General features: G+C 39.3%; 1 protein-coding gene across 1 annotated transcript in view; it reads right to left on the reverse strand.

Annotated features, from left to right (window-relative positions):
• LOC126474722 (intermembrane lipid transfer protein VPS13B) overlaps positions 1-16,796 on the reverse strand; it is a 205,982-nt gene that overhangs the window by 61,445 nt on the left and 127,741 nt on the right. Inside the window, exons 14-16 of the mRNA XM_050102201.1 lie at positions 14,910-15,101; positions 9,767-9,923; positions 3,887-4,021 (exon numbers count right to left, since the gene is read on the reverse strand). Of these exons, the coding sequence (XP_049958158.1) occupies positions 3,887-4,021; positions 9,767-9,923; positions 14,910-15,101 (484 nt within the window). The remainder of the gene's footprint in view (positions 1-3,886; positions 4,022-9,766; positions 9,924-14,909; positions 15,102-16,796) is intronic.

The following is a 16,796-nucleotide window of genomic DNA, read 5'->3' on the forward strand; positions in this document are numbered from 1 at the left end:
CTTGATTTTAGGTGAGAGGGATAGTGCAATATCTTTTCATTCCTGTGCATGAAAAGGGACTTGAAAAGACAGTGATTTGATGACACACAACAGAAGCAAGGGGGGGGGGGGGGGGGCGGGAGTGGAGGACAAGTTGGCTGCTATCATATGAAAAATGCCTACAACATTGAATTCACTGAATGGACAAATGAATTATTTTTAATAAAATGCAGTTTGAAGCTAATAAGATTGCTTTGAAAGGAGAAAATCCTATGATTTTAGAATGCCCCCTCACACACAACCATAACAGATTAAAAATAAGTAAACATAAATGCCACTTACAGATTAGACCTTAGGCCTGTTTTGGCTAGCTGATTGATACCTACAAGTCAGTACAAAGAGGGATCTTTGATTGAGGGACAAGTGATGAGCATGTCACCAAATCCTCCAGCTGTTATTGCCAGTCGATGAATCCAAGCAGCTCCTCCTCTGGCCTCGCAAGGCTGATTGGACGCCGTTTCAAATGTCCCTACTTCAGAAAAGAATCTGTGGCGGTACTGCGTGACCCATTCCAAACTTCCTAGCTTAGAAATGTCTGAGAACTGGGAATCAAATCCAGGTCCTTCTGCACCATAGTCAGTGACACTAACTGTCCAGTTACAGACGCAGTCCTTAAAAATATGTTAATTATTGTTTCTTTAAATACACTGACCACTACAATCTCGACACTTGTGAGGTCTACCAGTAAGGAATGTGACTCAGTGGGAGGTGGGTTGTTACATGAAGAAGGGTCTACAGCAGTTCTCTGTAAGCTTTAAGACCAGCACACACTGTGACCTATTACCACGAATCACGTAAGTCTGCAAAATAAGTTGAAAAAATATCGTCCACAAGATCTCATACAAAAGTTTTTTACTCTACCTAAATCATATACTTTCATCTTTCACCCACTTCAGAAGTAAGATGAAACAAATAGTCTCAGTTCTACTGTTGTTGCAGCCTAAAAAAATCCTAAGGAAACTCAGACTCAGCTGTTCAATACCTGATACCTATTGTCCAAAAATTTCACTGAAATATTAAAAATGATAACCGCTTCCAATTTAGACGTCTCTCTCTTATCTCCTTTTCTGCTCCCAAACTTCTAATAACCCCTGATATGACCACTATCTACGCCAGTGATAGTCAACCTAGTATCACAATGGGCAGTAGGCAGCAGTGCTTACAAAATTATTTTCATTAGGTTTTCATAAAATTTTTACATGATTATTTGGTAAGTAATTATTATTATACATTTTAACTGGCTGTACCTCAGGTTTATAAATTTTATAAAGTTACTTCTCTTCTTTTGTAGAACAGGTTGACGGTTAGAAAATGTTATTACTAACAGTGAAACAAAAGTGGGTGGTAGGTAAAAAAAGGTTAACTATACCTGATCTGCACCACTACTCCCCAATATCCATGACTTAAAGGCTACTGAATAATTCCACCCACAAACAAACCTAAGACCCCTTCGTCCATATTTCTCTCCGTGCGAGTTCCTTCTGCTGAGAACTGGGTTACAAGAATTTTTTTCTGCCAATCTATTATCAAATAAAACCAAATTCTTCAGTTGTATTCTGCTACTTTCCCATATATCTTGTCTACCTCCTCTTGATATTGTCCAATAATTCTTCTTCTCTCCTCCAAGGTATTTTTTTTTTAATTGTTGTCTGCTTTGTCTGTCACACTGCAGTTAGGCAGAAAACTTTGATTGGTCTATTTTGTGGACAATTAACAATCACCAAAAAATGCTAATTTCTTGTCTGGCTTTCAACTGCAGGAATTGGTGGAATAAGCAAATCTGCTAACCACACAACATTTGTGTGAATTCTCCTCCCTCCCATGTATTGTGCGATAAGTCTGTTAAAGGAGATCTGCCAAAGCATGACAAAAAACACGCTAAAAACATTTCGCAACAATGCCTTCACAAACCTGTGTTCAGTTTTTTCTTTCACTGACTTGTTTCTCTATGCAATCAGCATTAATCAGTCACTATACTTTCTTCATATGATTAACTTCTGGTCACTATGCTCTCACCTTCTTCCTAATAAAAATATGTGGTATTCTACTCATGCTTACATTTATTACCATGCAGTCATGTAACTCTCTCTGCTACTATTTTTGCTACTGTGTAAGAAAATTCCTGTTCTGTACAAGTGAGCACATTTGATAATTAACTTGCACTCATTTTACTGTTTCAGGTTGTAGTAGTACACTATCACAGATGGCTGTGAAGCTGTGTTACACCTAGGCTTCGCACACAGCTGTAAACATTATTAGCTGAGTGCACACTTTATATTACACACTAAGATGCATCACAAAGGAATCATCCAAATGGGACTGAAATTGGTACATCTGATGTACATGCACAGACAAACAAATCACTACAGTTTCAGAAAAACTGGGGATTATAGTTTCAGAAAAATTGGATGATTTATTCAAGAGAAACAGCTTCACAAATTGAGCAAGTCAGTAACACGTTGGTCCACATCTGGTCCTTATGCAAGCAGTTTTCGACTTGGCAATGATTGATAGAGTTGTTGGATATCCTCTTGTGGGATATTGTTTCTAATTCTGTCGAACTGGCACATTAGATTGACAAAATCCCAAGATGACTGGAGGGCTCCGCCCATAATGCTCCAGAAGTTCTCAATGGGGAGAGATCTGGCAACCTTGCTGGCCAAGGTATGTTCTGGCAAGCGTGAAGACATGCAGTAGAAATTCTCATCATCTGCAGGCAGACATTACCTTACTGAAACCTATGCCCAAGATGGTTTGCCATGAAAGGCAACAAAATAGGGCATAGAATATCATTGACACACCACTGTGCTGTAAGAGTACTGCAGATGGTAACCAGAGGGGTCCTGCTATGGAAAGAAATGGCACCCCAGACCATCACTACAGGCTGTCGGGCCAAATGGTGGGTGACAATCACTTGGTATCCCACCACGGTCTGGGGTAACTCCAGACATGTCTTCGGCCTGGAATCTCATTGACTGGAGTAGAATTGTCTCTGGAATTTCATTGACTGGAGTAGAATTGTCTTGAGTGATGAGTCCCGCTTCAAACTGAGCCCCAATGACCAGCGAAGATGTGCCTGGAGATGCCCCAGAAAGCAGTAGGATACCAACATGACTGTTGCTGACTGTGCTAGTCAACTCTACCATAGCTCGCAAGGTCACTGGATCTCTCCCAAAATAAGAACATTTTGAGCATTATGGGCAGGGTCCTCCACCATCTTGGAATTTTAAAGATCCAACACACAGTATCACTCAGGACAGCCAACAACTCTATCAATCAATGCCAGTCCGAATAACTGCTTGCATATGGGCCAGAAGTGGACAAAACATGTTACTAGCTTGCTCAATTTGTAAACCTCGTTTTCTTGAATAAACCATCCAATTTTTCTGAAATTGTAATCATTTGTTTGTCTGTACAAGTACATCACATCTACCCATTTCTGTCCTATTGGTATAATTCCTTCATGGTGCAACCCCCCCCCCCCCCCCCCACCCCCCCCCTCCCCAACTTTTCTTTCTTAGCATGTATTTATCTTTTCCACAAGAAACTAATATAGTAATTTAATGTGTAATATAAATAGAATCCAGAGTGACTGATTGAAATATGGTAAAAATAAATCTAAAGTTTTGTGACCTTCTCTCTTTAACTTTGGGTATCAAAAATTATAGAAAATAGAGTTATACTGGTCAGTTCTGGAACATACAGATATAAATCAATTACAATGGTGTAGGGATAGCAGATTATAAACTTTCTGTGTCTTAAAATATCTTGAACAACAACAGTGAACTCAATCCCATCCTTGACTAAGACGGGATCTTCTAACAATGCAATACTGTAATGTACTTACTCATTTCCTTTCTGGCATCCTGCAATAGTGTTGTTGTATTGATAATATTACTAGTATGTGAAGCATTGAAGACCGACTGAACAATACACTCAATAACAAGCATCTTTGCCTTAGTGCACGTCACAGTTACAATTTCTGAAACCAAAACCACAAGGCTTAATCATGAAGGTACACAGTGAAAAGTGAAAAACAATATTCTCCAAAAAATGAATAATACACATGAAGCATGCTAAAAATTAGTCTTGTTTAGACATGCAGTATGTATGTAAGAAATGAAAAACATTTGGCCAGTCCTTTTGTAAATGAACAGTTTGTAATTTTAAGAGCTACCAGCGTAAGAAATGGATTGGAGAAGAAACATTATAATTCAAAGCTCAAAGAATAAGGTACTGTAAACTGCACAAGGCTGGACTACGTAATTTGAACTATATCTGAGAGCCATCCTGATCCATTGTCACATGTAATCCACAAAATCTGAGGAACTGGTTTCAACTAAATGGCATTCTGGATGTGCCCAACGTATGTAAGTAACCTCATAATCATGGAGTGTTCTTCAAATAAATTTTGACACATTTGGGGAACTATGATGTAGTACACTGTCTTGGTGAATGTACAGGTTGTGTGCAGGCTCCTGTAAGTGAGAAAACAATTACACACCATCATCCAGTACATTCTTGTATCACTAACCAGTAAAAGGTGATGAGCTTATGTTATCATGGGGCTCATTCTGCCCCATATGAACATCCCCCATACTATATTATTTCCAGCACTTGCCCCAACTGAAAGCTGTAGGTGGTGGCACACGTGCCAGATGTGGGTTCCAACTTACTTGTATCCTGCCAGCAGCAGATACAAAAATGTCCACATGATTCATCAAACCAGAAAACCTTTTTCCGTGCTTATCTACATGTCCCACGACATACTGTGAGACATGGTGCACAGGGGCATTTACACTGCATAACAAGAAGTTCTGTTCTGGTTTTGAATGGTATGGCTGCTCACCAATAGATCTTTAGCGCTAAACAGGGAAGTCATTTGTTGTAACATGGCTCACCTGAGCTGTTGCAATCCATGCTAGTCAACAGTGACCCAATTATCAACATTTTGCTGGCCACAGCAATTGACTTATTGTGGCAGCATTCCACAAGATGCTCCTGGTACATCCATAAAGTGGGGATATGTGAAAAGCCCGGAGCCTGCACAGTATACTATGTATTAGGCATCCATGATCTCGCCACAAACAAATGAACTGATATCATGCATTTAGTCATTCCTGAGATTGATTATTATTCAAAAGAGCAGTACACGATCTGATGTTATCCCATTCACTTGACAGGTGGAACTGATGCATTTACCAAGGCACTAGAACAACTATCTCTCCAGCTATCTCTTATTCACCTCCTCATGAGTGAATGCCTCCCCCTATGAACCATGGACCTTGCCGTTGGTGGGGAGGCTTGTGTGCCTCAGCGATACAGATAGCCATACCATAGGTGCAACCACAACGGAGGGGTATCTGTTGAGAGGCCAGACAAACGCGTGGTTCATGAAGAGGGACAGCAGCCTTTTCAGTAGTTGCAGGGGCAACAGTCTGGGTGATTGACTGATCTGGCCTTGTAACACTAACCATAAAGGCCTTGCTGTGCTGGTACTGCGAACGGTTGAAAGCAAGGGGAAACTAGAGCCATAATTTTTCCCGAGGGCATGCAGCTTTACTGTATGGTTAATGATGATGGCGTCCTCTTGGGTAAAATATTCCGGAGGTAAAATAGTCGGATCTCCGGGCGGGGACAACTCAAGAGGATATCGTTATCAGGAGAAAGAAAACTGGCATTCTACGGATCGGAGTGTGGAATGTCAGATCCCTTAATCGGACAGGTAGGTTAGAAAATTTAAAAAGGGAAATGGATAGGTTAAAGTTAGATATAGTGGGAATTAATGAAGATCGGTGGCAGGAGGAACAAGATTTTTGGTCAGGCGAATACAGGGTTATAAATACAAAGTCAAATACGGGTAATGCAGGAGTAGATTTAATAATGAATAAAAAAATAGGAATGCGGGTAAGCTACTACAAACAGCATAGTGAACGCATTATTGTGGCCAAGATAGACACGAAGCCCACGCCTACTACAGTAGTACAAGTTTATATGCCAACTAGCTCTGCAGAAGACGAAGAAATTGAAGAAATGTATGATGTAATAAAAGAAATTATTCAGATAGTGAAGGGAGACGAAAATTTAATAGTCATGGATGACTGGAATTCGGTAGTAGGAAAAGGGAGAGAAGGAAACGTAGTAGGTGAATATGGATTGGGGGTAAGAAATGAAAGAGGAAGCCGCCTGGTAAATTTTGTGCAGAGCATAACTTAATCATAGCTAACAGTTAGTTCAAGAATCATGAAAGAAGGTTGTATACATGGAAGAACCCTGGAGATACTAAAAGGTATCAGATAGATTATATAATGGTAAGACAGAGATTTAGGAACCAGGTTTTAAATTGTAAGACATTTCCAGGGGCAGATGTGGACTCTGACCACAATCTGTTGGTTATGAACTGTAGATTAAAACTGAAGAAACTGCAAAAAGGTGGGAATTTAAGGAGATGGGACCTGGATAAACTGACTAAACCAGAGGTTGTACAGAGTTTCAGGGAGAGCATAAGGGAACAAACGGCAGGAATGGGGGAAAGAAATACAGTAGAAGAAGAATGGGTAGCTTTGAGGGATGAAGTAGTGAAGGCAGCAGAGGATCAAGTAGGTAAAAAGACAAGGGCTAGTAGAAATCCTTGGGTAACAGAAGAAATATTGAATTAAATTGATGAAAGGAGAAAATATACAAATGTAGTAAATGGAGCAGGCAAAAAGGAATACAAACATCTCAAAAATGAGATAGACAGGAAGTGCAAAATGGCTAAGCAGGAATGGCTAGAGGATAAATGTAAGGATGTAGAGGCTTATCTCACTAGGGGTAAGATAGATACTGCCTACAGGAAAATTAAAGAGACCTTTGGAGAAAAGAGAACCACTTGTATGAATATCAAGAGCTCAGATGGAAACCCAGTTCTAAGCAAAGAAGGGAAAGCAGAAAGGTGGAAGGAGTATATAGAGGGTCTATACAAGGGTGATGTAGTTGAGGACAATATTATGGAAATGGAAGAGGATGTAGATGAAGATGAAATGGGAGATATGATACTACGTGAAGAGTTTGATAGAGCACTGAAAGACCTGAGTCGAAACAAGGCCCCGGGAGTAGACAACATTCCATTCGAACTACTGACGGCCTTGGGAGAGCCAGTCCTGAAAAAACTCTACCATCTGGTGAGCAAGATGCATGAGACAGGCGAAATACCCTCAGACTTCAAGAAGAATATAATAATCCCAATCCCAAAGAAAGCAGGTGTTGACAGATGTGAAAATTACCAAACTATCAGTTTAATAAGTCACGGCTGCAAAATACTAAAGTGAATTCTTTACAGACGAATGGAAAAACTAGTAGAAGCCGACCTTGGGGAAGATCCGTTTAGATTCCGTAGAAATATTAGAACACATGAGGCAATACTGACCCTATGGCTTATCTTAGAAGCTAGATTACGGAAAGGCAAACCTACATTTCTAGCATTTGTAGACTTAGAGAAAGCTTTTGACAATGTTGCCTGGAATACTCTCTTTCAAATTCTGAAGGTGGCAGGGGTAAAATATAGGGATCAAAAGGCTATTTACAATTTGTATAGAAGCCAAATGGCAGTTATAAGAGCTGAGGGGCATGAAAGGGAAGCAGTGATTGGGAAGTGAGTGAGACAGGGTTGTAGCCTCTCCCCGATGTTATTCAATCTGTATATTGAGCAAGCAGTGAAGGAAACAAAAGAAAAATTCGGTGTAGGTATTAAAATCCATGGAGAAGAAATAAAAACTTTGAGTTTCGCCGATGAAATTGTAATTCTGTCAGAGACAGCAAAGGACTTAGAAGAGCAGTTGAACGGAATGGATGGTATCTTGAAGGGAGGATATAAGATGAACATCAACAAAAGCAAAACGAGGATAATGGAATGTAGTTGAATTAAGTCGGGTGATGTTGAGGGTATTAGATTAGGAAATGAGACACTTAAAGTAGTAAAGGAGTTCTGCTATTTGGGGAGCAAAATAACTGATGATGGTCGAAGTAGAGAGGATATAAAATGTAGACTGGCAATGGGAAGGAAAGCGTTTCTGAAGAAGAGAAATTTGTTAACATGTGTTAGGAAGTCGTTTCTGAAAGTATTTGTATGGAGTGTAGCCATGTTGTTGTTGTTGTTGTGGTCTTCAATCCTGAGACTGGTTTGATGCAGCTCTCCATGCTACTCTATCCTGTGGAAGCTTCTTCATCTCCCAGTACCTACTGCAACCTACATCCTTCTGAATCTGATTAGTGTATTCATCTCTTGGTCTCCCTCTACGATTTTTACCCTCCACACTGCCCTCCAATACTAAACTGGTGATCCCTTGATGCCTCAGAACATGTCCTATCAACTGATCCCTTTTTCTAGTCAAGTTGTGCCACAAACTTCTCTTCTCTCCAATCCTATTCAATACTTCCTCATTAGTTACGTGATCTACCCATCTAATCTTCAGCATTCTTCTGTAGCACCACATTTCGAAAGCTTCTATTCTCTTCTTGTCCAAACTATTTATCGTCCATGTTTCACTTCCATACATGGCTACACTCCATACAAATACTTTCAGAAACGAATTCCTGACACTTAAACCTATACTCGATGTTAACAAATTTCTCTTCTTCAGAAATGCTTTCCTTGCCGTTGCCAGTCTACATTTTATATCCTCTCTACTTCAACCATCATCAGTTATTTTGCTCCCCAAATAGCAGAACTCCTTTACTACTTTAAGTGTCTCATTTCCTAATCTAATTCCCTCAGCATCACCCGACTTAATTTGACTACATTCCATTATCCTTGTTTTGCTTTTGTTCATGTTCATCTTATATCCTCCTTTCAAGACACTATGTATGGAAGTGAAACATGGACGATAAATAGTTTAGACAAGAAGAGAATAGAAGCTTTCGAAATGTGGTGCTACAGAAAATGCTGAAGATTAGATGGGCAGATCACATAACTAATGAGGAGGTATTGAATAGGATTGGGGAGAAGAGAAGTTTGTGGCACAACTTGACTAGAAGAAGGGATCGGTTGGTAGAACATGTTCTGAGGCATCAAGGGATCACCAATTCAGTATTGGAGGGCAGCGTGGAGGGTAAATATCGTAGAGGGAGACCAAGAGATGAATACACCAAGCAGATTCAGAAGGATGTAGGTTGCAGTAGGTACTGGGAGATGAAGAAGCTTGCACACAGGTAGAGTAGCACGGAGAGCTGTATCAAACCAGTCTCAGGACTGAAGACCACAACAACAACAACATGAGTGAATGTTGCTGTATAACTTGACACAAGTTTATAGATTTTGTGAAGCAAACCAAGGAATGACAAATGTTTCTTTGGCACAGTATACACTGAAATTAACATCAAGGAAAAACTAAAATTGTGGTCAGTACCCAAATTTGAAACCAGATCCATGACCTTTGCACAGAAAGTACAACTGATATCGCAGTTCCCCAGAAACGCAGAAATATGAGTGTGAATCTAGGTCCAGCACAACAGTTTAACATATCGCAAATGTACATTTTTTGTTTCATTAATTATCTCTGTGGAAGTTACTTTATTAATATAATACAGTTTTACAGAAAACTGTGACCTACCTGTGCAAATTTGGCAGTTAGATGAATACTACACTTAAATTATTGAATCAATACCGCTAAATAATATTTATAACACACACACACACACACACACACACACACATTTTTACTGAAAGAATATCATGGCTACTACTTGCCTGTTTCTACAGTTTGCTCTATATGAGGTATAGCTGGGTCAACCCAGTACTGTGGAAGGACAATGCTCCGCTGACTGAATGATAAATTGCTTGGTAGCAGAACTGTAGTTCGCTTACAACTGGCATCCAAAATCAAAGAGCTGGCAATGCCCACAAACTGGAAGGGAGCAGAACTGTCAATTTATTTTTTTACATGTCACATTCTCAATGAAAAAAAAAAAAAAAAAAAGATTAGATTATTGCTACCAACAAACACAATCTATTTATTTATTCTGCACAGACAAATATAAGATTTGTTTTGGACTGTGGACAAATGTTACAATTCATGTCATAACTTTCTGGGATGGTTATAAAAGCTCAATATGTCACTATTATTTATAAATAATATGGTGCAAAAGAAAGTAACCTATACCTCTAAGAGTAATTCTTTAATGCTATTAAATCACTCCAGCCATATGCCAGGATGGTTCCTCTGAAAGGGCATGGCCAATTTCCTTCTCCATCCTTAAATAACAATTGATGTCTGTGCTCCACCGTTAATGAACTCAATGTCTAAGGGACATTTAACCCAAATATATCTTCCTTCCTATAAAATCTCTTACTAATAAGATATACCTTCAAGATACATTTTTGAAATCAAAGCAGCTTCCCTTTGGAAGTTTGTTAAAGATTCTGATCCCCACTTCCCATGTGATAGGAGCTGTTGTCTGCACTTACTGTGTTATGCCTTGACATTGAGAGAGAGAGAATCAGTCTTTCCTTATCCCGTCCAGTAAAACTTCCCTGGGCAGGGCTTCTCGGCGACTTTTCCAAAGTACACCCCTTCTCATAAATCTCTCTAGTTTCTTAGTCTTCGCCCCTCTTCCTTCCCCTTCAACACTTCTGTTAGGGGAAGAAGCCATTGGCTCCGACTCCGAGAGCTTGCATAAGTAAAACCTTTTTTTTACATGTGTGTTTTCCTCACTGAGAAAAAAAACAACAGTTCTGAAAACAAGGGTTCTGTTGTCACTTTTACTTTTATTTGTGTCTTAGCAGCAGTACCAAGCACTGATTTCTTCAGTAGAGGTAACTTGCTGGAGTAAAACACTGTACCATCCAAGTTCACAGTCTCAATGTGGGCCCCAAGAAATCAATAACTGTTTAATATTTTTACATTTCTCCATAAGATTTTATACTCTACATCAAGTTGTCCTGGCACAGTACACATCTTAGCTACATGAGTGCTAAATCAATGGACCAAAGTCCATGGACAGCAGAGTCAGAATAAAGAAATAGCACAGCTACCATACACATTCACACCACAAATTTGACATTCACATAAATCTTCTTAATGAAAAAAATATAATATGCAGTGAATCTGGTCTTGGTTTTTGAAACATTTGACAAAAGTGTGCTTGCAGACAGACTTAATTCTAAACTAATCTGAACATAGGATACAGTAGTTATCTTTAGACAGATAGGGAAGCAAGTTGCCAACCATACTAAAATATAAAACTGAAGTAACTGTACAGAAATAAAGATATTCCAAACAGGCAAATTCTGAACACACAGCTACAAGTAGTCAACAGTATCTATCCTAACACAGTGAATGCTACATTAGAGCAAACTGGTATAGTACATAATTAACAACTTACAATCTAAAACATACCATATGAAACAGAAGTCTGAAATCGAGAAAAGAGGGAGCTGGAAAGCATGTAAAAAGCCCACAGATAATCTACAGGGATGTACTTACCAACACAGACATAAGAATAGCAACAATGAATGTAGTGCCACAAAAAAATTTACCGGACTCTGTGCAATCTTCCACCCAAGGAAAACAGGTGAGGCTCATTGTCAAATAATAGTGGTAATTAATACACTGCTATAATTTATGTAAATAATATTTATTAATCTCGTATGGTTTTTCAAGTTACTGATGCAACTGTGTAGTGTGTGCAGATGATATGACAATGTGGCAGCACCATATATCTTCACACATGAGGCTAAGCCAGTCTTATTCTGCACCTCTGCCATCCCCTCTCTCTCTCTCTCTCTCTCTCTCTCTCTCTCTGTGTGTGTGTGTGTGTGTGTGTGTGTGTGTGTGTGTGTGTGTGTGTGTAAAACTACAATGCACAAATATTCAGTCAAATCTTGGTAAGAGTTCAAAGTGGCACAAATATTAGCAACTTATTTGAAATGTTCAATAATGTGCAATTGCGCAATTACTAAAATGAAAAGAATATAGCATCCTAGGACTAAAATAGCAATAAGTTGCAGTTGGAATTGGCAAACTCATACAAATACCTGATTGTTTATACTTTGTAGGGATATGAAATGGAACAACCACATGGTTCAGTCATAGGTAAAGCAAGTGGCAGCCTTTACTTTATCGGTAGAATGCAAGGGGAATGCAAATAGTCTACAATGGAGGTGGGTTACAAATAACCCATGCTTCACATCCTAGAATATTTCTCAAGTGTGTGGGATCTATACCAAATCGGACTAACAGGGGATACTGAGATAAAGGTAGCACACATGGTCACAGGTTTGTTTGACACACGGGAGAGCCCAACAGCGATGCTGAGGAAACTGACCTGACTGACACTTGATGATACACACAAACTATTTCGAGAAAGCCTACCTGCAAAGTCTCAAGAATCAGCTTTATATTACAATCCCCTATATATTGCTCCCATAGTAATCATGAGGACAAGAGTAGATTAGTTGCAGCATGCACAGAGGCATTTAAATAGTCATTTTCCCATGCTCCATACATTTATTTATTTAACCGTATGGCTAGGGCCCCGTCGTGCAGGGCCCCCTGTCAGGCAGACCACTCGCCAGGTGCTGGTCTTTCAATTTGATGCCACTTCGGTGACCTGCAGTCAATGAAGATGAGAGGGTGGTGATGAGGACAGCACAACAGCCAGTCCCTGGGTGGAGAAAATTCCCCGACCCAGCCGGAAATCGAACCCGGGCCCAGAGGATTGACAATCTGTCACGCTGACCATTCAGCTACCAGGGTGGACCTCCATACATGAATGGAAATGGAAAAAGCTCTAATAACTGGTACAATGGACGTACCCTCTGCCATGCACAACTCAGTGGCTTGCTGAGAATGGATTTAGATGTAGATGTTGCAGACACTATTTCAGTATAAAAAGGAAAAGGCACCACACACTGTGTCACATCATTTCAACAATAGATACATACACTGACTACATGCAAATCTTCTTACAAAGCCAATAAACATATCTTTGAACAAGGAGAATAGGCAACAAGAGTGGAACATTATAAAGGTAATTTTAGTAGTCAATGCTTCCCACCTCAGTGATAGATACAGTGTAGTAGAAAATGGGAATAAAGACAGCAAACACTGAACACTGGAAGGAAGAGAGAGAAAAAAATTAAAATAGCCGGAGAAAGAAAAAGAACCTACACTTGTTGCCAGAGGAAGGTTTATGCTATTGTTACCAATGCAGACCAACAACTGCTTGAACATCTTCCCACTGAAAAGAAGATCAATAAAAAATGAGGGAGTACCCAAAAAGTAAAACTAAAATCAGTGGCTGCAGGAGTGTGCATTTGGGTGTCTGTGGTTGTTTGTATGAATGTGTCTACTTACTTCGGTAAAAGAGCAAGAGCCAAAAGGTTAGGGTGATTACTGTTTTCTGATACATGTATCTATGTGTCACACATCAGTCCACTACAAATGAGTGGTTGCCTTCTCCTTATTTTATACTTTATGAATATTGCCCAGCTTTCAGGATGTATTTTCTCACTCTGCAGTGAAGTGTGCATTGATATGAAATACGAAAGCAGCACAATATTTTTCTGAAGATAAAATTGGCATTTAAGGAATATTGGCTTCTGTCTCTGGTTCTTCGGCCGACGTTCATCTAATGATTTTTCTGACGTTTCGCCAGCACGAGTGGCTGGCATTGTCAAAGCTTCACCCTCCATTGCCGGTGGTGAACTGGAGCCGAGCTCGCGGCCGCAGACTATATGTACCTGGCGCGCCAACGTCCGAGAGCTTCTCCGCGGTCATTTCCGGTGCGGTTCTCCTCTTGCTACCTGCGACGGTCGTTTGCTGCAGTACGGGAAGCCAGGATCCGTTTACCTTAAGGCTTTCCTCTTTCTTGTTGAAACTGTTAACGTGCAAAATCACGCAAACAGTTTCAACAAGAAAGAGGAAAGCCTTAAGGTAAACGGATCCTGGCTTCCCATACTGCAGCGAACGACCGTCGCAGGTAGCAAGAGGAGAACCGCACCGGAAATGACCGCAGAGAAGCCCTCGGACGTTGGTGCGCCAGGTACATATAGTCTGCGGCCGCGAGCTCAGCTCCAGTTCACCACCGGCAATGGAGGGTGAAGCTTTGACAATGCCAGCCACTCGTGCTGGCGAAACGTCAGAAAAATCATTAAATGAACGTCGGCCAAAGAACCCGAGACAGAAGGCAATAGGCAGATTGTCAACAAGTGGCCACGAAAGCCTTAACAATTTTGTATTTAAGGAATAGTTTGTATGTATTCTACAGCAGTATCTCCAACTTCTAACTAGTCCTAGGCTTATAAAAGCACTTCTTTATAATTCTTCAATGGTAGCTAAACCTTTTATCACTTTGACATATAAAGAACCATGGGCTCCTGGGTATCTAACAATGGAAAATCCAGGATGGATTCCTGGGTATGTTGAATACACTACTTCATCTCACTGACACATCAAACATCTGGGTACAGAGCAACTGCAACAATTTGTTTGTTTGTTTGTGTATGTGTATGTATGTAGCACTATGTCAGTAAAATCTTTTGATACTTTACAACCTTAGATCAAGAATTTGCATTTTACAATCTCAGATTTTTTGTTTGTTGAGCACCCTACATTTTTATCTCTACATCAGAAATTTTGTTCACATGTCATATAGGACCATTTGTTCTACATAAGTAGCATTATCTAACACCCACAATTTACTGGCTCTTACAAGTGTCATACAAAATTTCAGTTATGGATATAAGACAAAGAACAATCATTCTACCCCTTATTTTTGGCTGCTTTATATGGAGCTCCTTAGAGTAAAGAGATATATCTTGGAGCTATTATTTTATATAGCAGCTTTGTTGAACAAAATGTATTTTATAGGTTCCATCTGTAAAATCATACCTTCACATTAAACATTGAATGGCACATATCAAACATGTGCTGAGGCGGAGATGGTAATTGGCATGTTGTCTTCACTAGCCGCTTAGGATACATAGGTCGCACCATCTTTGCATCCAGGCACTGACATTCCAAAGTTACTTGAGGTAAGGAATTTGGTGCAAGCTGACACAATGGTTGTATTCGTGCTGATCTCTAAAACATACAAAGAATCACCAGTCATCGTGAGCTCCAGAGGTCATTTTATTACTACTACTACTACTACTACTACTGCTACTACTATTATTATTATTAAAAACGACTAAAACTGCATGGATACACATTTATTATGTCACAACCTGTTTTCCTCATCATGTAACATTGCAACTGTTTTCATAATGTTCCCCACAAAGTTGAGCCTATATAGTGACTTAGCAACTCTAATTATGAGATGCAACATTAAATGCAAACTCTGGAACATCATCTTATATATGCTAGTGTACACAGTACGCCAAGTTGCCTGCACTCACTACTCGCCATGCTTCTGACAGACAGCTGATGGAGTGCTTATATGACATTGTGTTCCAGAAATTGCTTTCGACATTGTATAAGATAACTATACTTCTTAAGTCACTATACTGGCACAACTCTATGAGGATTTGTTGTGAAGGCTATTGCAAGTATTCCCAGGTGATGTTCATTCAAAGGAAACCAGACGAGACATAATATGTGGGTATACAGATGTGGTAGTTTTGTATTAATATTAATCTTAACAATCTTTGAGCTGCTTTAATTACAAATAACATTATAATTGTTCCATTGCAATGTGTGTCAACCATGTGACACAATAAATATAAAGAATCTTTAAACTGCTTTAATTACAAATAACATTAGTATTGTTCCATTGTAATGTGTGTCAACTATGTCACACAATAAATTCAAATAACAAATTTTTAAAGTTACACGGCAACTCAATTACACAAAATATTTACTGTAAGTGAAAGAAATCTTTGGTGGTTTTTTTGTGACATGTATGCAAAATGAGAGTCTTTGTGTCTCTTCTTGCTCTGTATCACAGGAACATTTACATACATCTTCCATCCTTAGGGAGATCAATACGCAGATAGAGGTAAAGAATATTCATCAAACTATAACTGCAACTACAAAAGCTTCAACCAACTTGAAGTTTCTGCTTCTTTGTAATAAAATCCAAATTTTAGAAATATTTGTCTCTCAACATTAGAACAAAAATAATAAGATCATAATGGCAGAAATATTAATTCATATCCTCATGATGTCGCCACTGTCCAGTTTCAGCTTAGTATAAAGCAGTTTCTCACCAAATGAAAGCACACAATGTGTCACTCTATTTCACTTCACATTTTTCACGCAAATTCACTCTCAGGCTAAGCAATTGCGAGAATGACATGGCTTTGACTCACTCTACACAGAACCAAACAATTAAGTAGCAAAACTGACAACAATGTAGAAATGCTGCAGGTCTTTGGACCAACAGGTACATGCAGACAGCAGCAGAAAAATAAATCAATGTGAGAAATTTTAATTCAGAATGTTACTAAAATACACAAAGTATTGTCTAGTGATAGTATGGCAAGCATGGGAGGAGAAAACTGCACAACAAGAACAAATGAAATGGTATGTGAGAGAATACAAATGTCAGAGACAAAAAGTGCAGTGGAAAAGAGGAAAGAAGTTGAAAGGACATTGGTTTGGAGACAGAGGAACAGAAAAAAGCAGAAAAATGAGAGCAAAGCAAAGGCAATTAGGCGATAACGTATTGACCCAAGTGTGTTGTTTAAAGAGTGTATCCAAGAAAAAATACATGGTCAGTGAGAATGAGCAATATGGTAGTAATCAGCAACATAGAAAAAAAAGTTGTGGGTAGCAATC

The sequence above is a fragment of the Schistocerca serialis genome, chromosome 4, assembly GCF_023864345.2.
Source record: "Schistocerca serialis cubense isolate TAMUIC-IGC-003099 chromosome 4, iqSchSeri2.2, whole genome shotgun sequence".
Taxonomy (NCBI): Eukaryota; Metazoa; Arthropoda; class Insecta; order Orthoptera; family Acrididae; genus Schistocerca; species Schistocerca serialis.